The sequence below is a fragment of the Gymnodraco acuticeps genome, unplaced genomic scaffold (genome assembly GCF_902827175.1).
Source record: "Gymnodraco acuticeps unplaced genomic scaffold, fGymAcu1.1, whole genome shotgun sequence".
Classification (NCBI taxonomy): Eukaryota; Metazoa; Chordata; class Actinopteri; order Perciformes; family Bathydraconidae; genus Gymnodraco; species Gymnodraco acuticeps.
The window spans coordinates 888,246-915,884 of NW_022991628.1; the positions used below are offsets into that span (position 1 = coordinate 888,246).

General features: G+C 40.1%; 1 protein-coding gene across 2 annotated transcripts; it reads right to left on the reverse strand.

Annotated features, from left to right (window-relative positions):
• Positions 1 to 676: 676 nt before the first annotated feature.
• npdc1a (neural proliferation, differentiation and control, 1a) lies at positions 677 to 26,482 on the reverse strand. 2 transcript variants are annotated; one of them, XM_034198169.1, is made up of 9 exons: positions 26,181 to 26,482; positions 13,986 to 14,135; positions 6,108 to 6,224; positions 5,761 to 5,970; positions 3,577 to 3,643; positions 2,406 to 2,499; positions 2,213 to 2,292; positions 1,952 to 2,051; positions 677 to 1,757 (listed from the first exon to the last, which is right to left on the reverse strand). In XM_034198169.1, exons 1-9 carry the CDS (start codon positions 26,287 to 26,289, stop codon positions 1,686 to 1,688), a joined length of 999 nt encoding a protein of 332 aa, XP_034054060.1. In that variant the 5' UTR covers positions 26,290 to 26,482; the 3' UTR covers positions 677 to 1,685. The 2 variants fall into 2 exon arrangements, with proteins under 2 accessions (XP_034054060.1, XP_034054059.1); XM_034198168.1 differs by having other exon boundaries at positions 6,108 to 6,227; positions 26,181 to 26,479.
• Between the last annotated feature and the right edge of the window lie 1,157 nt (positions 26,483 to 27,639).

The following is a 27,639-nucleotide window of genomic DNA, read 5'->3' on the forward strand; positions in this document are numbered from 1 at the left end:
GTGAAAGGTGTAAGTGGCAGCAGAGTTTATCAGAACAGGAAATGCTAATCCAGTGCATTGTGACTATATGATTCAGCGAGACTAAATATATATCTTTATGTCTCTTACTTCCCTAATTCTGACAAGAAAAGGAAGAGGGGGGGACCACAGACTTGCTCAATAAAGTGGAATTGATCATATTTCTAGTTAAATTGCAAAAAATGTTTTGAAAATTGCTCTAAGAGGAGACCTCTCTCTTTTAACCCTATGACCTTTTTTTACCGTCTTTATTTTCCACATTGGAGAAATCATCCCACACTGTGAGAGCATCCCAGGAGGAATTTATAATAACGTTTTTGTTGATTTTCCTTAAAGACAAAAACAGATTCTATTATTTTTTATCTTGGTTTCAATAATTGGTTAGGCTTTAATGTGCCACCTGCACAGACTGAGACTGAAACAATATTATTTTATTACGGCCATTAGTCTAGGAAAGAACAGCAGGAGACTAAATCTAATCTCCCTAATCTATTTTAATAGCTAGATTTTGTCTAAAATCTGTAACTTTGTTGCATCTCTCCCTAATTTCCTGTCATTTAGCCACTAGCATCAATAAAGCCATTACATTTAAAATGTCTATATACGTTTCTAAAATCTTATTAAATGTATGTCATGAAAACCACAACATGAAACAAAGTTATTTTCACATGTGGTAAAAACTTTTAATTCCAATCCTTTGTCTGCATGTACAAATATCTATAAAAAGTGAACACATTCACTCGTTTTTGTATATTTTGCAGCACAGAGTAAACTTGGGACCGACAAGAGGACAGAGAGGAAAGAGGGACGATACAAGATAGTGATATTTACCACCTACACATCCATCAGTATAGTCCGTCACCAACATTTCATTAAAGTGCTCATAAATCACTTTTAGTGTACATTCCTCCTCCAGCTACAGGATGCATACATACGGGAGGCCCAATAACTTTTCAAAGCATTGCCATGATTCAAACACGGTACAGTCAAACCATGCGACAGACATCATCAAGTACTTCATTTTCATATATATATATATATATATATATATATATATATTTTTCTTTAATCTTAAAATATTTATGCGTAGCTTATATGACAAGGAATAAAATGAGCAACACCAACATTAACATTTTTAATGCTCAACCTTGTGTTGCGTTTGGGAGTTTTTACAGGAGGTATCACACAGATCTGATTTGAAACTTTGTATCTGTTGGGAATGTGGTTTAGCCACTAGCTATGCATAACAAAACAAAGGGAGGGCACCTGTTTCCCAGCTTATGCATGTGTATCAGTGTGTTATACACATGTCTGCTGTTGTAAGACATTCTTTGGAAATAGCTGCAGAAATGAAGGAAAGTAACCAAAATGAAAGGGAAAATCTTAACTTAAGAGATTAACATTTAAACAACTTAATACGGACTCTGAAAACCTTATGTTAAAAGAAAGGAAAGCTCCAAATCAGAGAAAGAAATAAATTAACAAGGAACCCAACATATATTATATTATATGACATGACATAGTAAAGGGCCGACAAGAAAACAATCCTTTTTATCACCTCCTCTGACAGGAAACCTTCAAATCTATGCATGCAGTGTGAGATCAAGTGCTTTCTTCCACAGAACTGGTGTGTATTTATGTATGTGTGTGCGTAAAGGGTTCAGCATTCACTTGTGATTTTCTGGGAAATGTAAATTTGAGTCATCAAACAGAGGGTTCTTCACTTCCATTTCTCCAGTCTATCAAGGAGGGAAGAGAAACATTTATATTTAGTCAATAAATCAGAAAGGATTGGTTGTGTGTGTATGTGTGTCTGGTGTGGTGAGTGGTTTGTGTGTGTGGTGTGTGTGTGTGTGTGTGTGTGTGGTGTGTGTGTGTGTGTGTGTGTGTGTGTGTGTGTGTGTGTGTGTTGTGTATGTGTGTGTCTACCTACCGGTGCAAGTCCAGGGCACTCATATACTGTGAAGTCTCCACCCACTTCTTCCTCATCTGATGTGACCTCGGTGTCAACGGTTTTCTGTTCAGGTTTGTTACTGCAAGACAGGGGGAAAAAACAGTTAAGATAAAGAATAGCGGAAAAATATCAGAGGATGTGGTTGAACATTTGAAATCCGCATTAATACATGAGAGACATGAAAAAGAGGAAAGGAAGGAGGTGTCAGCGAGTGAAGAAAAAAAACAAAAATAAACGTACTTTCCCATTGAGAGCATCTGCTGTTTTTGATGTTGGTAGTGATACATCTGAGCATTTTGTGCCAGATTCTTATCTCCCATCTGAGGAGACAACAGAAGGAGGAAGTTTGAAAACAGAAGCTGCAGTGCACAATCATCTGTTATGCAGAAAAAGGAAGCGAGCTTTAACAATAGGTGAAGTAAGAGTCACTGACCGAGGAGCCGTTGGCTGAGGGGGCCGGCAAGCTCATCCCTCCTCTGAAAGCCGGGTAGTCGACCTTCTGAGCCAGGCGCGATTCTTTCTGCAACCTGTGGGGGGCAACGTGAATCTGAGTCTCCTGTAATAATGATGGCCGTTTCCTGCCTCTGGCATGAAAACAACATCCTGTCACCTAAGCTCGCAGAATTTATCATACTTGAAGACCAAATTAAAGTGTGATTTTAGATGTAAAAAAGGATTATAAATAGGTATAAAACAATAAGTGACATTGACTGAGAAACATCCAAAAGTACATCCAAATTATAACTTGTCTACTAAATTGACTACCAAAAAATAAAGTTCGGTTTTGTGTTTTAAAACAAAAAGCATACGTCATGCTTTTTTAATAACTAATAACATGGGCCTAGTCTCAATTTGGATACCTCCATTGGTACAATTGTTATGTAGTACACGGTGTACATCAGTGGTTCTCAACTGGGAACCAGAAGGAGACTTTAGGGAGTTCAAGGGAGCCCCTAGACAAATGAGGAATAGTACATAGTACATGTGAGTCATAGGAGTGACTTCGGATCCTAGGTTTCACTTCCTTCACGATTATGTCCTCAACTGTAGTAGACATATACTGGATTTGTAATCTTATCTAAAAAACGAAATCTTTTTATATGGCGGCCCCTGCAGAAAAATCATGTTAGTTTGTAAACTAATGTTGTTAATTCAAGCGTCTTTGACAAGAATAAGGTTGAACAACGTCATAGTGCACAATGTACTGACTTCATTTTGACAAGTTTGTGTTTTCTCAAATACAACAAGGATGTCCTGCACTTACAGAAATAGCTATTACAATATTTGCCCACTTCCTCTTTTTTAAATGGCAAACTGCAACCAGACAGAGCATTACTGCTGCTAACATCTGACGGTAAATCTCCCCCGCCAAAATATCTGTAGGTCTTTACAGATTACCATCCACCCCTCTTATCGCGATGTTGCCATATAGGCGACCATTGAAGGTGAACACTTGTATGAGTATACCATCAGGATACTCATGTTGCAATGTGATTAGCCATAATCCGTGTGAATGCACTAACTGTTTGAAATCCAAATACCGAGCGTAAGTGCAGAAGAATATGTATGTTTTTCATTCAGTGTAGAGGTTTTTTTCGACTTACTTGACGTGACAGACAGTTGCCAGGATCACTGCCACAGAGCCCACCGCCACACACAGCGAAATAATGACTGCAGGTTGATTAAAAGAATAAGAAAAACAGAATATGTTAAGGAACAAATAATGAGTGTTTGAGTCAGATGAGACATTTTCTTATGGGTGCTATAGATCAGTGGTTCTCAAACTGTTTTCAATAATGTACCCCCTTTGAAAAGAAAATTCAATTTGTTAAGGAAAAAATGCCTATATAAAGAGGTACAGTACAGCGCTGCACCATCAGAGTCTGATTTATTAAAACAACAACATTGTAACTGAGAAACACTTAAATGCTACATTTCAAATTTTAACATCATGCAATAACACTAAGACGGCATTGGTTGCATTGAACTGATCTTTTTAATAAGTTGTCCTTACAATGTAGTGAGAATGTGCTTCACTGAGGATCTTTGTCATTCTGACAGGGAGGCCACTGTAGTTATTACACTTTGTGTTTTGAAATATGTGTAACTCTGTTAATATAAAACCCACACTGCTCAAACTTCGTTACTTTTCCTAAAATTTGTATATTTATTTATTTTGGGGCGTGGGGAATGAAGAGAAAAAAATATATGAGCATTTTATGAGCATGGGATTTTGACCCCTCATATAAACATATGCATAATGCTGCGCTATACTTTGCGGCCACAAGCCGTTGTCAAGCAACGCTTATTATTTAGGTCCTTTTGATAAGCAGGCAGTCATATCATTAGCTAGAACTAGCTAGATCTGATAGATTTGGACATAAACGGGAGTGAAGTCTAACTGGACGGGAGAGAGAGATCAGATCAGCTGCTGCTGACAGAGAACACGCAGCTCTGCATGATCACAGCTCCGCCGCTGTGACGCACCGTTGAGTGGAGCAAAATTAAATACACTAAGAGTTAGCCCTAACACACTTATGGCGCATTTCCACTGCAACGGGGTAGCCCCGTTTAAGCGTCCCTAAGCGTCCTCGCTCAGGCCTCGGGCTGCCTCGCTGGCCGTCCGAGGCCGTGGCGCATTTCCATTACAGTTTAGGACCTGGGGTAGCACGCAGTGTAGGCGGGGCGATCGGCTTTGTTTTTGTTCACATTTCGAGTTGTTCCGTCGAGCTCCCGCTGGATTTGATCATCCCCAATGAGATGTAGGAACGTCGTCACCTCCTCGGTCGACCACGGTGTGCTTTTCTTATTAGACGTAGCCATTTTTGTAGCTCATCCGTTTACAAAATGCTGTTTATAAAAATGCTGCAAGCTTGCTTCTAAATATATATGCGACGCTAGGGATGAACTCGCGCGCGATCTTGTGACGATTCTCTCTGACCAATCAGCAGTCGAGAGTGTTGACGTCACTAGTTCAGCCCTGGCCCTGGTCTGATAGAACCACGATTTTATGGGGCCGGAAAAAGAGGGAAAAAGTACCCGCTAGCCGGTACTAGGCTATATGGAAAGGCCACCAAAAACTGGCCTGGCCGCTTGAGGACGGTTAAGGACGCTTAAACGGAGCTACCCGCTGCAGTGGAAATGCGCCATTAGCTAGTTTATATACTCTGGAACTAGCTAAACTAGTTAAGAATATATTTATTCTTTACTGTCGGGTCACTTATTACAGGTTCAGCGAGCTGCACGAGACTGACGGGCTGTCAGGAGAGAGAGAGGAAAAGAGAGCACCCCGTTTATTTTCCCATTTTATTTTCCAGAGTTTCTGTAAACCTTTGAATAAAGTAGTTCATCTACTATTAGTAGTTTGTTTAAATGCATTAATGTTTTTTTTTTCATTAGCATAAAATAAATCTCACGTACCCCCTGCAGTACTCCAACGTACCCCTAGGGGTACGCGTACCCCCATTTGAGAACCACTGCAGATAGATCATTTTATCTATCTAATTTTCTCATTATGAGTTGTAATGAATTGAGATGCATCTTAAAAGCAATAAACACTTTAGGATGAAAATGACTAACCCCTCTGTTGGGATAAAAGCCGAAAGGGATTCAATCTTGCTTCCAAATATCCACGCAGCAGAATGACCCACATTTTAAGCTAATAGACTGCATTTCTACCCTTTTTTGTTTATTTTAATATACTGTAGCCGCAATGGATTATTTACCCACAGGCTTTCACTTTCTCAGAGCATTAAAGCCTTCTGAGGACATAAACAAATCATACTCACTGACTATAAACTTGTCATGTTTGGATGCTGGCACAGCGATAGGACCAGTTCGACCCTGTACTCCGGAAACACCAGGCTGGTGGGTCGGGGGTTCAGGGAGGGCAGAAACTGTGGGGCGGGGGTCTGTACTGTTGTCATTCTGGCTTTTCAGTTTGGGTTTGGTGCCACCTGGTTTGGTTATTTTATCATCTTTCTGGGAGGTGACCGCAGCTGGAAAGAACGGGTACACAAAAAGAGACCGCGTTAAAACCAAAGGCGATGAGAGGAAACATGGGTGGGGTTAACTGTCACAGAGGACATGAGTGAACTTATTAAGAAATATTGTTTTTTTTAAAGATTGCTCTTACCAGGATGTTTGCTTGTGTGGTGTCTTTCTGTCTTGATCTCAGTCACTTCCTGTTTTTCGATGACTGAGTGAAGGAAATCGATCTCTTCATCGAGGTCGGGGTAGAATGCCACTTTACCTACTGAAAGGACAAGACATATTAAACATAAAATACTACATAAAAATAAATAGGCAATTATTTTACATTAATCAATGTATTCTATGTCTGGATCTGCCAGTGGGTCGTCACGATTAACAATAAGCGTAATAATATACCTCCATTACAGGAGAGACTTATTGTTTCCTACAATTAGGTGTTAAAAAATATATGCGAGTATAACTTTGTTCTGCAATTGGCTAAAATTAGGTAAGAAAAATCTGCATAGTATAACGGCTATCAGCAAAAATGGTGGATCCTTATTTCAGTATATTCTTCTTTTCATTAACCATTCATTATTTTTGAATTAATCATTGGTCTGCAAAATCTAAGGAAACATTGATATTGAATACATTTAACAATCACATTAGACAAAGAACAAAAGCTCACAGCTGATAAGAGAACAGGAAATATTTGTCGTCTCTACATTTAGTCGCAATTTCGCAATCTCAGTCTTCTTAATCAGCTCTTATATTCCTAGATGTTAGACCTCATGACCCATAACCTTGAGGTTGGGCATTTTTAATCCTGGAAAACATTATTCTTTCACAACTTATCAATGTTCATGACGAGTAATGTGTAACTATTGTGGTAAGAAAGGCAAAGACAGAGAGCTCATGCATATGGTTTAGGTGTGTATACATGTGTTTCTCAGCGTCTTGCCTCTGAAGCGATGAACAGGGAGTGTGCTCATGTGTGTTGTTTGTTTGTGGATGAGTAAAAAAGGAGACAATACTAAACTGTTGTTAACAGCCCCTCAGGCCAGACAGTGAGCCACATTCCTGCAGCCCTGCCGAGGCGTCCGGGGCGACCAGGGCCGAGAGTGTGTGTGTGGCCGGGGGAGGAAGCACCGCAGGGGGCCCAGCAATCAGCCAAACATTGGCCTCACTGGGCTTTAGTTGCTACATTCACAAAAGATCCCATAGCTCCCTGCTAATGGTGGTAATCAAAGTGCTATTTCCCTCTATAAAGTTACCCTGCAATATATCACATATCGAATCAAGGCCCGTGTCGTGGCTGATCTTAAACACATGTTGCTATGTGGAATAAAGGCATTTTAATATTGCACCAATTCTACAGTGTGCCATGGATTTATTTTCTTTTTTTAAAGGACACTTGAATTAAGTTTTTGTGACATTATTTCAGCTCTGTGATGAGCCCTTCATACTTTAATTATAGAGAAATTAAATTAAAGGTATTTGCACTCAAACCTGGAGAGAAGGGAAGTTATGTAAAAATAAGTTGTGGATAAAATAAGTTCAAACAAGGTTCTGCAGTTTGAGGAAATGTGACTTTTAAATGAATTTAACATTTGAAAGCCAAACACAATCCAAACAAATGATTTGGCAATCAATTTCAGAGTTAATCAATTATTTAAATATCAACTCAATGTCAGAAACCAACATTCTTTCTACGTCAATTTTTAAGACTTAAGAAGAGTGTTTAAAACCATTTTATTCAACTTAAAATACTTTTTTTATAGTAATAAGGCCTTTGAACACTTTTGAAGGATTCGTGGGATACCGATGCAGAACAAATAAATGATCAGCGTTGTCACACATTGTTTTAAACCACCTACATTACATTAATGATTACAGTTTAACTTTTGCTCCAGAAGGCCGGCCATCTGGCTGAGCTAATGTGTATGATATGACATGCCAGCACTTTCACTGCCTGCTTTGTTATCAGCTTACCCCCCTCCACTAATGGTCATTTAGTGCACTCCATAGCAGGTGTCTGTGGAGGCGGGATGCACCATCTGTACTTTGCAGGTGGTTGGGAGCTCCAACCGTTAGGGGTGGGCGATACCACAAAATCTGGATTCGATCCGATACCAAGTATTTCAGGGCCAGTATCGCCGATGCCGATGCCGATGCCGATATCGATACTTTTTTTAATGAAAAGCGTCTTATGTACTTTCATATAGGGGAGAGCTGCATGACATGATTTTTGAACTGAAATCATCATAAATAGACTAAATCTGAATTCATTTTCATGAATAAAGACAGGACAGTTTTTATAGACAAATACACGTTTTACTTTTGCAAATTTAAAGTGCAAACATGAAAAATAACAATACAAAGTGGCCAAAGTAGCGAACTGTCTTCTTGCACACATCACAGTTCGCTAAGTTTTAATGGCCAGTTGTGAAATTGCTCCACACAACGCTGCTCTTTCTCTCAGCCATCATGCGCGTGTGTGTGTTGCACTCGCGAGTCGCTGGCTGCTGCCGTCCTGCCCTGCTGGCTGCTGTCAGTCAGCTTGATAATCGGCGTTCAGGCAGGGAGCCTCGAGGAGAAGAGGACAGCAGTGGAGAGAGAAGAAAAGAGCATATACTTGTGTTCGTCTGCACATCGTTTTTTGAAGAAATTGACGAGTAGAGGAGACGAGAAAAAAAGTATAACAGTATCGATCCTATTGGCTCTAGTATCGATATTTTTAAACGTAACGTAATATCGGAAGTATCGATATTTTGGGATCGATCCGCCCACCCCTACCAAACGTGCCAGTGGGCTCACCAGTGGCATGTGGCAATACAGATTATTTTAGGGATTTAAAAAAAGAGTAGGTAAGATATGTACAGGTCGGTTTAAAAAATAATAATTGTGAATTGATTTTATATCAGCAAGGAAATGGTGAAAAAAGAATTAGCATTATTTATTCATGTAGAAAACCCCAGGACCCTAGCTAAGCAGTAGCTGATAAATCACCTAAAAAGGTGGTGACTGTGTGTATGTGTGTGGTTTGTCACACACTGACAAAGCACGCACACCTCTCCTTGTGTAAGCGAGATTTGTCACCGAGTTGATAATGACCAATAACCTCTGGAGAGGCACCCAGGGGGCTGCTGGGTACAACAAACAAACACTAAACAGCTCAACAGGAATCGAGGTTCACACACATCTGTGCCGTTACTTTTCCCACTTTAAAAAATAGTCACATTTCCTCCTCCCCCAAAACACAAGCTTGCACACACACAAACACACATACACATTCTCTCCATGAGTTTCACAATACCTTTTCAATTTGTTTCAAACTTTTGGGACATTTAAAAAAAATAGTAATGTCACCATACAATGAATCCTAAAACTTAAAAACACCATGAAGTGACAGATGCAATATAAACCAGTCAGAACGATTATCTTTTTTCTTTTATAAGATTCATGTTCTGTCAAATCAAATAATGACTTCAATGCTACAAAAAATACTTATTTAACTCTTTGATGCAGCTGTAGATGTTAGAAGTGAAAGGACAGGGTGTAAGTGATCACAGTGCCTCTGCCTCACAGTGAGCCCTGCTGTGAGAGATTATTGATTTGTACTCCGTGTGTCCTGCTGCCCTCTAGTGGGAAATGTAATACATGTAAGGCGTTGATGAAGAGACAAAAAGAGAGACTAAGCTGTTTATTCTCCTCCTCTCTAAAAGCAGATAGTCTTGATAGTTGAAAAATATTTATATACATTTTTATAGAGTGTTTCATATTTGTATAGGAATTTAGCTTTATTTTATATCTTCGTTTTTGTACTTATTTAAAAATGTCATTTTCTCTTACCGTTTTAAATGTACCTATACACCGAATCAAATTCTTTGCACATGTATTTGTGTTTTGATTTATTTGTTTTGTCCACAGCGTTTGGATAAAAGGTCTAAAAAACGGTTAAAGGGAAACAAAAAGGTCACAGATTAAACAGAAACTCTTATCTTCTTTATTAGCTGATCTGTTTTTGGAATGAGGAAGAAGTGCATGGTTAAAACGTGATTTAGCCCACCAGATCTAACGTTGTTAAGGTTACAGCAGAGAGTCTCCCTCCCACCTGCCATAAAAAGTGAGTCACAGCTGACTGCAGAGCTTTGAGTAAATACAGTAAATGTGTTAACATTTTCTAACCTTCAGTAAACAGTTCCACTGGTATTTCATCCATTGTTCCAAAGAGGAACAGTGGTAAAATGGTGGGATCGACATTAACAACCGTGAATCTGTATATCATCTGTAACCTTTAGATACAACAGTTGTAATATGAAATGCTGGTACCCTTCATTTAAACATGCAGCATGTCTTGCAGGCAATTCCTTTACTGAAAGCGTGCAAAGCAATGTTTATTTAATATTCAGTAAGCTAAAACTGAAGTTTGGCCCTCCATTAGATTAGTGTTCTAACATCATGTTGACAAAGTAAATGCTGCAGGATACCTTTTCATGTTTCCACTTGTTAAACAACTAAAATTACTTTTTTTGTATCTTGGTTCTCACAGTTTTTTGACCCCTCGATCACTTAATATAAAAATATATATACAACACGAATACAAAAAACGAGAAAAAAAAGTCCAATTAAATTCGCCGCATGGAGTCAGCCATGTCTTTAGCTTATACACTATTTAACGGCATGTTAGGAATACATACCATTTACAGGCTATTTGTGTGGCTTCCAAACAAAGAGCATGGCCTGGAGGTGTAGGCTCCTGTGTGTTTACCAATGGCAGCACATACTTGCTTGTGTTTGACATACCATGTCAAACACAAGCAGGTCCTTCTTCCAATACAAAGTGCTGCACACCTCACCAGGGAGCACTTTCATCCTCTCTGAGCAGAATATGTGAAATATTAGAAATGTCTGAGTCCTGACAGAGATGATCAACACCGGAACAACCTTGACCAACAGGTGCAAGGCCGAGGGATAATAAAAGTTCATGACAGAAGTGCTGATATAACAATTTTAAATTCAAGATATGTGAATAGGGGCTTACCATTTAGAGAAGAGTGAATTTATAGTGAAAAATGTTGCTTTACAGCACAAACATAAACCCCGTCATCACTGACTATTCACTAAAGTAATGCTGTCGTATCTCTAAATATATAAATATAATTCAAAAAGCCAGTATTTATTTTATTCCTTTGAAGATAACTGCAGTTAATAAGCAACACTTGTTTCTTCATATTCTTGTGAATGTGCAAACTTTAATGTATGATAATTAAAACCATATAAAATGTCAAATGGATAAAACATCTTACAATCTTAAAATAATACTAAATTTGACCACTTAACCTTTGTTTTTGGATGGTGGTTGATGCAGATCTACTAAGCACTTGCCTATTTTACAAGTACTGGCTGCTAAAATATGCTAATTGTGTTCCCTGTTAGAAGGTTAAGCAGCCTTGCAGCAGTAGCTATAGTAACATAACACACTCCTCTCTACAGCCAGAGAATAGAGAGTTCTGGGTGAATAAAGATGACTGCAGTATCCTGGCTCTCTTCAGTCTGCTTTATTCTTAAGGACATACCGGTAGTTGCAATCTGCTGCCGACATTGAATTATGTCTTTCTTTCTACACACATTAAATTTTAGCGTCAGATTTTGTCTAAAAAAATGTATTTCTCTGTGATATTATTGTGATGATTCTGCAGGAAAAAATACATCTAACCTCTCTGCAGAGCCAGTGATTCTGCTTGGTCATTTAATTGGAAGAACAATTTGATTCATTATCTGATGAGTGCATAACTGTGTGAGTGAGCAAAATAAAATAAAACAAAGGACAATTATCTGACTTGTACCAGGGGCAGCGGGGGAAATCGTGCGTCAGTTGTTTGCTCCTGAAAACACAGCGATTATATTTCCTCTGACGTCATAAAAGACTTACTTTAGAGGAGTAATTTATTTGTTTTGTGGAATGATGCCAGCTAGTGCAATCTTTATTGTGTTTTGCTGCATTCATATGTGACAAACCAATAAGTGGTGCATTTATCAGAGTGAAATTACAGTAACTTCATCTGTTCATTTAGTCTGTGTGTGTGTGTGTGTGTGTGTGTGTGTGTGTGTGTGTGTGTGTGTGTGTGTGTGTGTGTGTGTGTGTGTGTGAAAAAGAGACAGAGTTGATATGTTGTTCGGGTCACTGGGTTCTGTGGTGTGTCAGGGGTTTATGTAACTGCGGGGGGGCTTATCTGAGGCGTCCTATGATGTGCTGGATTCACATCACCACACAAACAACAGCATCACACATACGATTCAAAGTCCTAATACTAACAGCTGATTTCATCATATGTGTGGGCTCCCAACACACACACACACACACACACACACACACACACACACACACACACACACACACACACACACACACACACACACCACACACCACACACACACACACACACACACACACACACACAACACACACCACACACACACACACACACACACACACACACACCCACACACACACACACACACAACACACACACACACACACACACACACACACACCACACACACACACACACACACACACACACACACACACACACACACACACACACACACACACACACACACACACACACACACACACACACACACACACACACACACACACACACACACACACACACACACACACACACACACACACACACACACACACACACACAGCGTGGTCTGTGTTTGTTGTGCGATTCCATGGAAATCGGAAAAACAAGATTGACTTTCATTGAATTACATTAGATTCAGTGGTGGAGGCGAGAGAGCGAGAGAGAGAGAGCGAGAGAGAGAGAGAGGCATGTCGTCTAAGTGATTAAAGCCGTCAGTGCGGGGGCTGTGTGTGTGTCGCAGGGGCAGCAGGGGCAGGGACAGATTAATAACAGAGGATCAGACTGCACCAAATCTACCACAATGTAGTGAGAAGAGAACAGGAGAAAAAAGGAGAGTGTATTGGAGGAGATACACAAGATACTGAGAGGGAGGAGGAATAAAAGACATCAAACTAAGATTGAAGGGAGGAGAAGCAAAGCAGAGAATCAATAGTAACAGAGAAAGAGGTGGAGAGGCAGGGAGATGTGGGCAACAGGATACAGAGATCAACTGGAAATAAAACAGACAGAACACAGAATGAAAGTGGAGTGAAGCAGAGAAATACTGGCTTTCTTGTTGAATCTGTCATTTAAAGAGGACATATTATGCTCTTTTTCAGGTTCATATTGTATTGTGTGCCTCTACTGTGACATGTCTCCATGATTTAATGTTCAAAAAGCTCCTTGTTATTCTCATACTGCCTGTGCTGCAGCACCTCTTTTCACCCTCTGTCTGAAAGCCGAGCCCAGTCTGCTCTGATTGGTTAGCTGGTCGGCTCTGTTGTGTTTGGTCAACCGCTAAGAGATATCCTGCCCCTTAGCCAATTACTTACAATGTGTGGGAACGCGAGCCAATAGAAGCGTGAGCGTTGCAACTTGCATAGTGATTTCATTATGTTACTGCAGTAAACAAAGGAGTCCCCATTGAGGCCATTCTGGTGTGAACTTTGGGATTTTAGTCTTTGCAGACCATTCACATGCACCAACATCTATAAACACACTACAGGAAAGGGGAAACCCAAGAACGCAAAATAGGGCCCCTTTAAAACCCAACAGGTTATCTTAGTAAACATTAAGGTTGAAGATTTGAATGTGCTTCTCAGATTTGATCAGATGCCATGAAATATATTAACATTTCATTTTCATTGTAGCTATATTTTGGAAAATGATGATTTATGTTTTGGCTGTTTTCTTGACTATTGTCTTTTTCGTTGTCTCTTAATCTTATTGTTTGTAAGGTGACCATTTGTCTGGCTCTGGAATTTATATTATGTAACATTTGTGTTAGGTAACATTGAGTGTGTAACCTTTATGTTTCATGAAATATTGCTGATGGGCCCCTTTAAAACCCAACACATAGCTGCGGCCTCTCGAGAGTGAAATGTTTATATATTCCTTACCCTGCTTATGGTGCCTCTTCTTCACCTCGCAGCTTCCCTCCTCGTTCTCCTCCAACGGAGCGAGGCAGGGGCCACATCGGGAGGAGCCCGGCCTGCAGAAATGGCGTCCGTCTTTGGCACAGTCTAAATGGCGAGGGCATTTACTGCTAACTGAGAGAGAAGGAGAGAGAACAACAGTTTATTAGTATCCCCACTGCACTGCTGTGATACAGAAATTATGCTTTTAATGAGGCAGTTAAATAGCAGTCTATATGCGAAACAGAGTACTATTAAAATGCTCTCAATAGGAGATGCTTCAACTTCATTACACACACTCCTTTCATGAGTGGATGTGTCAGCTCTTCTGCTCCATTCACAGATGAGACATCTGCCCTCGAACTGAGCGACTGCTGACGTCAGAAAAACGTCATGGAGTTTCTGAAAATACTATTATTATTGTTGTTCGTTGTGACTTGATCACAGCTTACTAACGGTCGAGGTTACCCAGATAGGACACGGATGTTAGGCGAGTCAGAAACACTCATGATTTTTTTTCTGCATATGTGATGATCCCCACCTGTTTGCCAATATTTTAAAAAATGTAAAGAGTGATCGACAGCTGCTCTCATACAGATCTGCCCGTAATCAGGTTAGATAATCACTCGGCCTGATTACTGCCTGTCTGAAACAAAAACAGTGCTCGAACACACACACACACACACACACACACACACACACACACACACACACACACTGGAAGAAGTGGGTTGCAGAACCACAGCAGGTGTGTTTCTCAGCAGAGGGCAGGTGGAGCAGCTATCGGAGCGGATAATGAGCGGCAGTTCTGCACAGCGGGCAGGCTAAAGGTGAACGGCACAGCGGGGGGTGATACTGACATAACAGACACACGTGATATAAGGGCGGTGAGAGGAGATGGACCTGGTGTTTGTGAGGGTCGCAAAATGTCAGGGTTGTTCAAGTCAATAGGTGTTGTAAAAAAACATGTTTGTAAAAAAACCGGTTTGAGATAGAGTCACACATTTGCAGTAGTGAGACAGAGCCTTTTTTCACAATATATAATGACCTCACTAAAGGGGAAGGTCAAGTGTTTTGCCTCGGTCTGTCTGACTACGGAAAATCTACTGACCTATTTTTTTATACCTAACTATGCTTTACTTCCATCAACATTGGAAGCCTAGGATTTTTTCTTTGCTGCTTTCTTGTAGTGTGTCTGTCACACATGAACGTCCATTTTGTTTCCATTTTATGATTTGAAACTCATCAACACACCAAAGTCTAGAGAAAAGAATTACCAACTCTGAGATATAATAATTTAGGTATTCAAGTTATCGTCTGATCGAGCCTACTTTTCATAACACTTCATGTGTTTATTAAAACCTCTGCCATGTGGCTTTGATAAATAAGAACTTAGTACGGTGAGATGACATACAAATATTGAAGACCCTCTTTGTTTTTTCTGTTTTGCAACAGACTCTTTCCTCAACAATATTTTTTCAATTACTTCATAACAGAGGAGAATAACAAATGACAAAGATGGCTGAGGGAGGAATCTGAATGACCTCCATGGCAACAAAGCCTGTGACATCAGGACAGCTGTATTGAAGGAGCACATATGCAGATGGGGAGTGTTTCAGAGATGAAGAGCAGATAGGGAAGACCGGCAATTGCATTCAGTATTTTTATCCAAAATAAAAGATGAAAACAAGTTTGTTTAAATTGCTTCTTCTTGCACATACCCTACTACTTCTGTCGCTGTGTCTGACTCGTCATATGGGATGCTACACTATCTTTATCATTTAGATTTTATTTTGCATGTCATAGTCCATTTTTGACAGTCATTCTAAGATAAGCCAATATATTTCCTTGTATAGGTTACTGAAAAACATATAACTGAATTATTCTGAACCTCCACGTCATCATATCTGACAAAAGTCCCTTAAACCCATTATTGAACTGAAATGCTATAATAAAAAGAAATATAGGAAAAATAGGAAAAAAAGTAAAAAATATGAAGGAAATTCTCCATCTTTCAACAACATACCAAAGGTTGGAAACACCACAAAGAATAAAACAAAGACATGCCTACACGTCTCTACAGCATCGCATCAGAGAGGTGGAAACACGTCTTCTCAGATCACTGATGCTCTGCCTCAGGGAGGGAGCGGTAGAGTGACGCATGTGTAATCTGAGATGCTTTGTTTGTTGTTCACGTCCAAGACACAGGAAGAGCCGTAGTATGGGGATGTTGGTGATACATCTGTAGCTAAGGGTTTGTTCAAGGTTGTATTTATGGATAGAAAACGTTGCAGATATTGCCACAAAACCAACCTGCAGGTAGACGACTCCCAGAGAGTCTTTAATTGCTGGTTTTATTTGGAGTCACGCTCCGTCTTCCCACGGCTTGGCAACACCGCTGTCACTACGACGTTTAATTGCTGCCACATCCCTGTCAGTGCGACCTGCTCACGTGGCGAGCCCCCTCATTCCTGATTTCATCAAAGATTGTTCGCCCTCTTAATTGTTTTCTCTCCTCTCCCTCCCTTGATCGTCATGGCTTCTATTTTTAAATGCCACGAGGCCTCTCTTTTACAATTTCCCTGCAGGTATTGTCTGATCTTTTCACATGTTTCTATTGACTTCTTTCGACCCCCCATGACCCTCAGAAAGAAAGACAAAATGTCACTGGGAATAGAATAGCGAGTGGAATGGTATTAAGGGTTGGGAATTAACATTGCATGGGTTAGGGTTAGGGTTAAGTTTATGCAAGACTTCGTGAAAGAAATCCCAGATTCACTCACATCCAAAATATGATGTCTCCAGGTTTGGCCTTTTATTCTTCTGTAAGCTCCTGTATTCTGTCCGTGATTTCTTTAATACTGCCCAAATGGTTGGAGTCAGCAAAGACATTTATCAGACATCTCTGTTCCCAACTATTTACTCCATACTAAGCCAAGGTTTAGGACACTGGATGTCTCCTGTAAACCTCCTTTCATCTACATGTTTAATTGACAGCACTGTAACTTTTATCCATGTATTTTTTCTTTTAATGTTTATTTTATTAGCTTTTCTTTTTAATGACTGATTTTAAATGCCATTTTCTTAATCTCTTTCATTTTTTGTAAAGCACTTTGAATTGCCTTGTGTTGAAAAGTGCTATATAAATAAACTTGCCTTGCCTTACATCCAACCTCACTCATGAGTCATGTCGTCAAATCATTCCGACGTCAATTTTATTTTATTTTTACGACTATTGGATCTGCTATTTGAGGATCAAGGGTTGGCCATAGATTAGGTACAGATGACTGGATTCATGTCACAGATCAGATATGTTGCTGCACATGCGGCGCCTCACAAAGGAGTCAACAGTGGAAACATTGACTTACAGCACCGTTAGGGTGCGGACGAAAGGTCAAAACAAGTAGTCAAAACGACCCGTGTAGGTGTGGACTAAGCCTTAGAATTAATATGTTTCAATGGGGGTATATGTGTGCCTGTGATTAGGAAATACATGTCGACTTATTTTGTTTTCATACTTATGTCATTCAGTATTCAAGATATTACAAGTGCAGACTGGCCTTGGCAGGGTGAGAAGTTCTATGCAAAGAAGCACTGATATCAATGTATTACTCTCTGCATTATGAGGTTTCAAAGTTAGAGCAACATAAACATATGCCTGAATAAAACGAGCATTGCCAGAGACTGAATCATGTGCTGTGTTTGCCCGGACCCCACATTGTCCTCTTTCACAAAAAGACCATTTGCCAATCCTTGCACATACATGAATCACTGTTGTCTATGAAGAAAGGGGAAGAGGCATTAAATCCCTAAAGCCAGAAATCAATCTCCTTTCAAAAAATCTGCAGTCTTTATTATTTAAAGCTAGCGTCTTCTCACCTCTGGTATGCATCACATTGGAAGTTAATATGCTGGAACCTACTGCAGTAACATGAATGCAGATTATTATTTTCCTCACACACAAGCACCCATATACACACAAACACACACCCATACACAAACGGGCTGTTTGCGTGCTTCATTACGATTGCGTGGCATGGCAACGGTGAGAAAAAGAGGGTGAGAGAAGGCGAAGCGAGTGTGAAAACTGGAAAGCTCCAACAGCTGCCTGAAAACCTTCTTCTTCCACCAGTAAATGTGATCATTATTATTAATTTACCAAACTCAGATACATAATGGCCCTTTATTCACAACACAGCAGAATCGTTGAAGATGCTCATCATGATAATTACACTACAAAGAAGATCAAATCTATTTAGCAGCATGACAAAGGAGCCGCAGAAGTGAATGTCAAGTCTCCATAGGAGGCCGGCCTTGCACCAACATGCCTCCCACACAGTGCTGGAGCTAATTAGAGATTTCAATCATGGAGGCAGAGGAAGAGAAACACAAAACAGGAGATAGAGATGGGAAAGATGCGTTCCTGCTGCACAACAGGTCGTTCGGTATTAGCAAAGACATGGGAGGTGTGGAGAAAAAGTCACTAAGGGGACTCAGAAAGTAGTCCTTGGAACGAGTGAAACAATTACTTTTTTTTAAAAACCATCTACTGCTGCTGCCGCCAGAAAGAACTGAGAGAACCAGAGGCGTTCTCACAAAACTTGGTAAACACCTACACTCGCAAAAAAGTGCACACTCACACGTCACGGTTAACGAGCTGTTCGGCAGATAACGTGCAGAATATTTCATCCAATCTTTAATTGTGTATGTGATTTTGAAAGGAAGTAGGAAATGGGTATGCCAGGAGGGTCATACAGCCCCATTGTGTGCGCTTCCTGACCCTCTGATAGCAGACAGGAAGTAAGACAAGCACTCCATATCAAGAGCTCTTCAGTTGATATGCAACCGAACTGTTTATTTTTCACATGGATAAAGTGTGGGATTGTGCGTTCTAGTGCGTGTGCGGCTTATTGTGTGACCTTGCTGCCTCATTTGAGTTTATGCAACATGACTCGCTGGTAAATGACAAAAACAAACAAATGCCGGGCAGCCTGTTTAAGTTCTTTGTTTTTATCAGAAGGGACAAGCACTGCTGAGGGAGTTAGGATTAGGCCGCATGACGGGCCGAATGCAGGCAATGAAACCGTATAAATGAGTCATTGCCAGAAACTGATTATACAGGGCAAGCCTCATCTACGCCATCCAAGTTTGCAGATATGGGATTTGTTGAACAGAGATGCTATTTAAAAACAGAAATAAAGATTCAGTGTAGAATAGCATGTTTTGCTTCAATGTGATGGTATATTAAGAGTCCTTTAAATCAAATTCGTAATGGATTAGCCGAAAAAGATATACCATGACGAAAATAACAATTAATTCATTACTGGGCAGTAGAACACAAAATGACTATCACAACCGGAATTGAATAATACACACAAAACATATTTAAGGTTCAGTTAAATTGAAAGAAGGCATTAAATAGCATAACTATTTATATATATATATAGAACAACAAGTGAGTGATCCTAAAAGTAGCTTTATGATGTTTGCAACTCACATATATCATATCAATATTCCAATTACTGTAGACTATTCTGCACATTTCTATCATTCTGTTTCCATTATATTCTACTATTTTATCTGTTATATTGTGTTGCACTGTGGGAGGAGCCTGTGACCTAAGATTTGCATTGTCGTAACTACACTGTAGCTATGCACACATGACAACAAAAGCCTTGAAACTTGAACCTTGAAATGACACCTGAAGACAAAGAAAGGCCACATATTTTTGCCCGCTATGCAATTCCTCAAAGAACAATTTATTATAACCGGAAATATTTGTTCACACATTTCTTACACCTGTGAAAAGTTCCTTTGCGTAGCAGAAAACATTTCTGATCAGAAAATTGCCGACAATCTTTAACAACGTTGCGGAAAAAGCTGCCCGATTCGATAGCTCTACTTCTTACGAATATAGTGGAAACGAAAACCTGAAATAGATGACTAAACATGTGAAAACCGCCAACTTTAGGAGATTCAGCATAAATGTGTAGCGGGGGTGTTTGGTTCCCTGATGCAGTGACTCCTACATGTGACACTTTTTGCCACGCTTTGTGGAAAAATGGGGCATGAATTAGCACAGAGACGTCATAACGCCGAAGCAGGAAATAAAGCGGTGGTAAGTAGAGGCTAAGGTTAAAAGGAAGTGAAACACACACAAAAAAAACACAAAGAATTTCACTCTCAATCGAATTCAAGTTTGTTGAAGGCAATCCTTGTTTTCCATCTCTGGTTGTGCAGTCTTATCTCTCCCTGCGTCTGTCATTCGTCTTTTCTGTTGCAGTAATTTCTGTCATGTCAGACAATGACGAGTCTAACCCATTTACACAGGGGATAATTACCCTGTCATCATCGTTAGAGGGTAGCAGAGCAGCACAACCCGCAGCAAACCAAACAAAGGCTGAAGGATTTATACAATGGCAGCAAGTATCTGGCAAATGAAAGCTCCCTGATTTAGGCTCTCCTAATTCTTCCTCTGAGTCTTTTACCATCATCATGTTTATTTCTTTGGCCTGTCCAGTTGTTAGAATAGTATGCAATGCAACAATTACCCCAAAACTGAATGATGCCGATTGCGCTCAAAATGAGTTTAATAGATCATTTCCTTTTCACCCAGTGTTAGCAAAAGCATTTGCTATATCTAAAAACAGACAGATTTCTGGGTATGACTACGGAAGAGGTTTTAGCACTAACATTATGATGTTTCCATTTAATTCAGGTTACACAGACACTCTCGTTCTTGGTAAGGATGTGGCTCGACACAGATGTAACCTGTGCTACATAACTCCTGACATAGAAAATGTTCTGTTCATTTCCATCACAGACAAGTCTTAATATAACAACATCACTGTTGCTACAACATTTACAGCTGTTGTCATTGGGCTAAATTCCCTCTAAACAAGCCTAAACTATTAGCAAAAGGTTCTCTCCATCTGTGAAATACTTTGCAGATATTCTCTTTCATCGGGATGCAGAGTGTATTCCTTTTTTGGGTCGCTTTGCAGTGCAGGCATGTCGTGTCAATGGTCGAATAGCACTATGGTCTTCCTATTTATTGAACTAGAGTCTAGACTTTTGCCGTGACGGTCTCATTTGTAGAACAGCCAATAGAAACGCCCTTTCTCTGAAATGATCTATGATTGGCCAAAGTGTCTCTAAACGGGCTAGATTTCCTAAAGCCTTAAAACCCAACAAGAGGTGCAGAAGTTTCGTTTTTTCCTCAGACCAATTGAATTACAATATGCAGGTTGTTTTGAGTTTTTTGTGAAACATGACACCACCCCGTGGAACAAATGCCTACTCCATCTTTAAGGTTAATGGCAGTACTCAAACTGAAGCAGCTAGAGGGTTTCATTCCAGCCTAACTGTGCTCACTGGCTTGATCAAATGTCTAAAAGGCGCTCTGTAAGTTGATTAATTGTGGCTAATTTCCTGGAGAAGTCTGGAACCCGACTGTAGGCTCTTAATGAAGAAGCCCAGGGTGGAGTGAAGGAAAGTAAGAAAAACGATAGGAGAGAAAGGGAGTGGGAGAGCAGTGGTTTTAAGATGCCACTACAGCAAAGCCTTGGCAAACCGTAGACCTCCAATTGAGACAACAAGGACCACAATGAGGCAGGTCAATCATATCTTTCCTGGCTGTTGCGTAGTGTCAGTGTAATGGTTACCAACGTATAATTGGATGGTCTTTCTCCCTTTCTCTCACTGAGGAGAGCTGGAAAGGTCAAATCCCCTCAAAGACCACACAAGCTGCAAATTAGATCCATTTGAAGCCAGAGGGAGGAGTACTTTTAAGCTTTAAACTGCATTTACTAAATTCATTCCTGGAAGAACTGACTTCACATATAATATTAGTCGAACCAAGGTTAAAGAAAGGGGAAAATATAACGATTTGAAAATGTCCAATGAAAACATTTAAGAGGTAGTATTATTATTAGTATCCTTGAACTATAGACATTTAATTTGACTGATTCTCTTGAACTGAAAACATACGTACACTTTGATTTCATCTTGAGTCATATGAGAATACAAATCCTTACTTATAAACCCTGTCATCGCCTCAGTGGACTTTATGTCACAAGGCAGTGTGTGTGTGTGTGTGTGTGTGTGTGTGTGTGTGTGTGTGTGTGTGTGTGTGTGTGTGTGTCCTTTTCCCCTGACTTTTCACTGCCCTCACTCTCCACTACCACGTTGGCAGATGAATAATTTTGCCGCAGGGTAAGGAAAGGTGCAAAACACTGTAGCTGGTGGCTCTCTGTGTGTGTGTGTGTGTGGTGTGTGTGTGTGTGTGTGTGTGTGTGTGTGTGTAAGTGTGTGTGTGTGTGTGTGTGTAAGTGTGAGTAAAGGTATTAATAGTTAAAGATTAATCCTGGAAAAAGAAAAGGCCAGAGGCAGCGACTGAATAAATTATCTCATCAGATCTGTGAATGACAAACCTGGCATTTAAACGTGGCAGCACAACAATGCTGAATTGGAACATTGAGAAGTAAAGATGCCGTGTCTAAAAGGAAAAGCTGATAGAGAGCAGCAAGAACATGCAAAAAGAATCAGTGGAAAAAGTGACTTTTCTGCTGCTTATTCACCTTGCCCCACTTAACATGAATCACACAACACATTCTGGATGTTGAGATCATTCTGTCTCTTTGCCAGCAGACTAGACAACACTTATGTCATCTACCGGGTTTATGGAGATGTTGGATTACTTCCATCCCAAGAACCAAATGTTCTGTAAAAGTGTTCTCTGCCATATTATTTACACATGATGTGTCAACACTTGCTGAATCAACCATCTCATTACTATGCACTCCATGCTGTTGTCACACTCCAGCAAATCCCCCATGAAACATGACTCACTGTAAATACTGAATGTGCTTTTTGGCGGTTCTGGAAATGTTTCCAATGTATTCAACACTCTTGAATAAAGCACCATACTCAATACAAATGCCTGCGATAAAATTCCTGTTCAGCTACCCTTCACCCTTCTTTGTGACTAATTCTCCAACATCACATAGGGGGGTAAAAACGTGTTATTTCGCCTTGTAACTCATACTCAAACAATAGCCCATACTGACACACTTTGTTATATAGAAGCTGCGTTCGAATCTAACAGGTGTTGAAAACTCTAGAAAGATCCTTTCACTAGTGATGACAGCAAACATTTGACTCTTTTCTGGAGACGAGACACACTGGAGGCAGCAGTGAATTGACAGCTTTGTCTCCATCTCAAATTCTGACACTGAAAACTTCTTTATGTCACCAAATTAACTTTTTCATAACAGTTAGGTTTTTCAGCATTTGAGTGAGGAAGTATTGGCATTGGTTGAATTTTGATGCAAAGCAAAAAAATGACCAGACTTCTTACTGGAAGAAAACAATGCAGACACTGCGTCACATCCTCTCTATCGTGCACACAAGCAAAAATGAAGAGGCAGTACATGTTCTGTGTGAGTGTGTTTCTGTGTGAGTGTCTGTGTGGGCCCCTCAGATAAAGGCTTAAGATTACATGTGAGTCCAGCTGTTGGTTCTCCCACAGGGATTCTGTGTTAAAAGCTCAGAAGCAGATTATCTCCCCTGCAAACATCAGCAACAACACACACACACACACACACACACACACACACACACACACACACACACACACACACACACCACACACACACACACACACACACACACACACACACACCACACACACACACACACACCACAACACACACACACACACACACACACAACACACACACACACACCACACACACACACACACACACACACACACACACACACACACACACACACACACACACACACACACACACACACACACACAACACACACACACACACACACCACACACACACACACACACACACACACACACACACACAACACACACACACACACACACACACACACACACACACACACACACACACACCACACCACACACACACCACACACACACACACACACACACACACACACACACACACACACACACACACACACACACACACACACACACACACACACACACACACACACACACACACACACACACACACACGTCGACTAGATGAGTCCAATGACAGAAAAACAACTTCCATTAACAATTTTCTTTGATTCATTGTTTGTTTTCCAAAAATGCCAAAAAAAAATTGTTTCAATTTGTGATTTCCTCTGGTTTAAAGAATATAAATATAAATAGTATATCTTTGGGTTTTGGACTGACAAAACAAGACATTTAAATTAGTGCTGTCAAAATTATCGCGTTAACGGCGGTAATTAATTTTTTGAATTAATTGCGTTAAAATATTTAACGCATTTAACGCATGTGCAGAATGGCCCGCCCCATACGTGCCACCAGTGGCAGCGCCAGGGTATGGCTGAGATAGGCTACACCCATACCAAGAAATGGCTTAGCCCCACCATGACAAATGATGTTAAAGTAAGCAAAATAAAGTCTGCCAACTCGCGCGGAGTAAATTGCACAGACAGCAGTTAGTAAGATGGATTTCAGTAGCCACGGTTTTGAAAACTTTTGTCACGTAGTGATCGTCTTCTCAATAGAACATCTTTGATAACGGCGCGGTGTTGTTGCAGGAAGTCCCGACGGAGAATACTTTTGCTGTAGTACAGGGGTGCACATAACTGGTACGCAGGTTATGTCCGTAATCTCTCTGAAATGCGTACCGTCACTTGTGTCACAAAGCGCATTTGCGTACCGACGTACTTGTGAAGCTTTTCCAGAAGGCGGTTAGATCACCGGACGACAGAGTCGGTCTCCGTGTGCACAGACAGGGCTGCTGTTAACGTCGGTCTGTACAACGGAATTGTGCCAAAACTACGCCAACCGGCTACGGAGGGAGACTCCCCCCCTTCACTGGAGAACTGCGCTAAAACAGCTGATCACAACGTTCACACTCTGTGGTCACGAAGTAGTCCACTAGCCGCCGCCCCCCCCCCCCCCGTCGACTTTCCTGAAGTACTTCCCCGTTGATAGAAATCAACACGTAATGAATTAAGACCCCACGGTTTGATGATTGATAGGTGTGTGGGTTGACTTTCATTTTGACACGCAGAAAAATGTTATAATAAACATAGATACTGTATGTTAAATGGATATATCCGCCTTCTTTCATTTATCTTTCCATTCCCACAACAATATGCATAAATAAATGGCATATTTTGGACATAGTTCGAATGGTGATTAATCATGATTAATTAATTTTTAAGCTGTGATTAATCTGATTAAAAATTGTAATCGTTTGACAGCCCTAATTTAAATACATCACATGTTTCACAATATCCTGACATTTTAGAGATTAATTGAGAAGGATACTCTAGATAGATTATTCAATAGTTAAAACAATCGTCTGCTGGGGCCGTGCTTCCAGCATATTCTAAAAAGTGCTAAAGACAGTTATTCAATTGCGAAGAGATTTACTAAATTAATTCCTTGTTGTTTTTTTTGCAGATGTTATAGTTTAAATATAATCAAAGTACAGACAGCTGCTTTCTTTTCCCCAATCCTAGCGAAATGATTTGGATTGTGTGACTGCAGCTCAGATCAATAAGCAGTATTGTTTTTGAAAATGTCACAAAGTAATTTCACTGTGATAGAAGTTAAGCTGATAAATGATGTACTGGTTAAGAACTAATTAATGGCGATTATGAACACATGAATACACTGTTTAAAAAGCAGCGTTATCTATCACAATCTACAAATATGGCTGTGTCCACATTCAGGATACATTAGTGTAAAAATATGTGAGCATATAAGGAAATGACTCACTTTACAAGAAAGGGAATTAGTATTTTTTGTTAACCCTTGTTTTTCCCTCACTCACCTGGCCTGTCTAAAATCTGAACCATAGACTGTATATATAAATCTGAATTTATGTTATGTCCAATACTATCAAACCACTATATTTACTACAAAACCTATTAACACCATAAACAACAATACAAATAAAAAGTCAGAAAAACACACGTGTCTTACTAAACTACTCGGTGAATTAAAACAAAAACACTATTTAGATAAAAACAAGCCTCTGTCTTGCTTTTTGTCACGACCTGATAAATTGACTTAAGATGCCCCATTAACATTTGTTTATAAGAAGACTGAATACGCTAACACAACCAAAGGTTATAGTGTTTTTGTCGTGTTCGTTGTGTGTTTACCTGGCGGGCTAGCACTGACGGGAGCTACACAGAGGAGCACCGCGGCGAGCAGCAGCAGCAGCGAGGCCTGGCGCAGGCGTCCGTTCCTCGGACTGGAGAGCAGCATCATCCTGGGGGTCTTCTCGGGGACGGAGAGCCGTAGACGGAGACGCAGTTTGTTGTCATTCCTCCATCACTCCTGTTTTACGTGTGTATGTTTTTCAGCGTGAAGGACTCACAGAGATGTACCGAGCAGGTGTAACCGGGACGCAGTCTGTGACACACTGCGCAGTGTAATCCGTGGCGGGTCTAAAGATAGCGGAGCTTCCCGCGAGGAGGGTGGGTGTGTGTGTGTTTGTGTGTGCGTGAGTTTGACATGCTGCCTTCAAGGCCTCCTTGTAGACTCCGGAATAACAATAGACCATAGATTACCTGGCAGACGTGTGTGTTTTTCTTTTAAATAGCCTCTGTTATAAGCATTCGTACATATTCTTGACATGTATACATAGGACAAAGCTTCACATATAACACTGTTTCCCTGATAATATGTAGCCTAAGTGAAATCTGGACATTTTAGATTTCTTTAGGGAATTTAAGCTATTTATTAAATACATACATTTTATTTGATTTACTGTATATTCTTATTGGCTGATAGGGAATACAGTGATGCTCAGAAGTCGCCAATGTATCCTAATAAATGCCTCTGATATTCCTAGTATAATCAGTTCTGAATCTGTCTCCAGAAGGATTTTCAGTCAAATTCCAATTACCAAATGTAATTGAAAATGCTTGAAGAAATGCTTGAAGTCTAAAATATGTTTAATAGATGTACATTTACCTAAAGTAAAAACAAATGCTTCTGGGTTTAAATGTTTCAAAATACCACCCACAAGCTGTTCGATGAACACAAAATTTGAATTAAGGCAATATATAAACTCGTTGTTTTTAGCTAGCTGTTTTAAACCAGCTAGTAAAAAAGGATCCACAACCGAGGAGTCGCTGTTTCCCACACTACCTGAAGGCAACAGTTTACTGAGAGATTACGAACAGAGCACAGGAGGTGGATGTGAGACGTGATGACGTAGTAAAACCGGTTTAAATAACCAGATTTACACACTGCCAGAGATATGTTGATACAAATTGATAATCTAATTTGAATGCTGTTACATTTACATAGCCAATCATTCATTTTTTCTTCACAATTCATCATTAAACAGCTCAGATTTGCTAATCAAGTGGTTGAAGAAGAAAGTTGATAAGCAAATAGTGTATGTATGTAGCAGGTGCTGTGAAATGAAATGAACGTATTTCAAGATATACTTCAAATAAACAAACACATCATGGTTGATTTAATCCTATTGTTTTCCATTCTGCCTATTAACTCCATTATTAGTTTCCAAACACTGGCTTAAATGGGGAATGGCATCTCGTGACAGTTTGTTTGCTCTGAGCTGAAACACAAAACCACAATTAAAAGAAA

Coding starts and splice junctions, on each gene's coding strand:
- npdc1a (XM_034198168.1), bottom strand. CDS start 26,289: ATGATGCTGCTCTCCAGTCCGAGGAACGGACGCCTGCGCCAGGCCTCG. Junction 14,136..26,180: donor CGTCAGTGCTAGCCCGCCAG/GTAAACACACAA, acceptor CTTCTCTCTCAG/TTAGCAGTAAATGCCCTCGC. Junction 2,052..2,212: donor CAGATGCTCTCAATGGGAAA/GTACGTTTATTT, acceptor CCTGTCTTGCAG/TAACAAACCTGAACAGAAAA.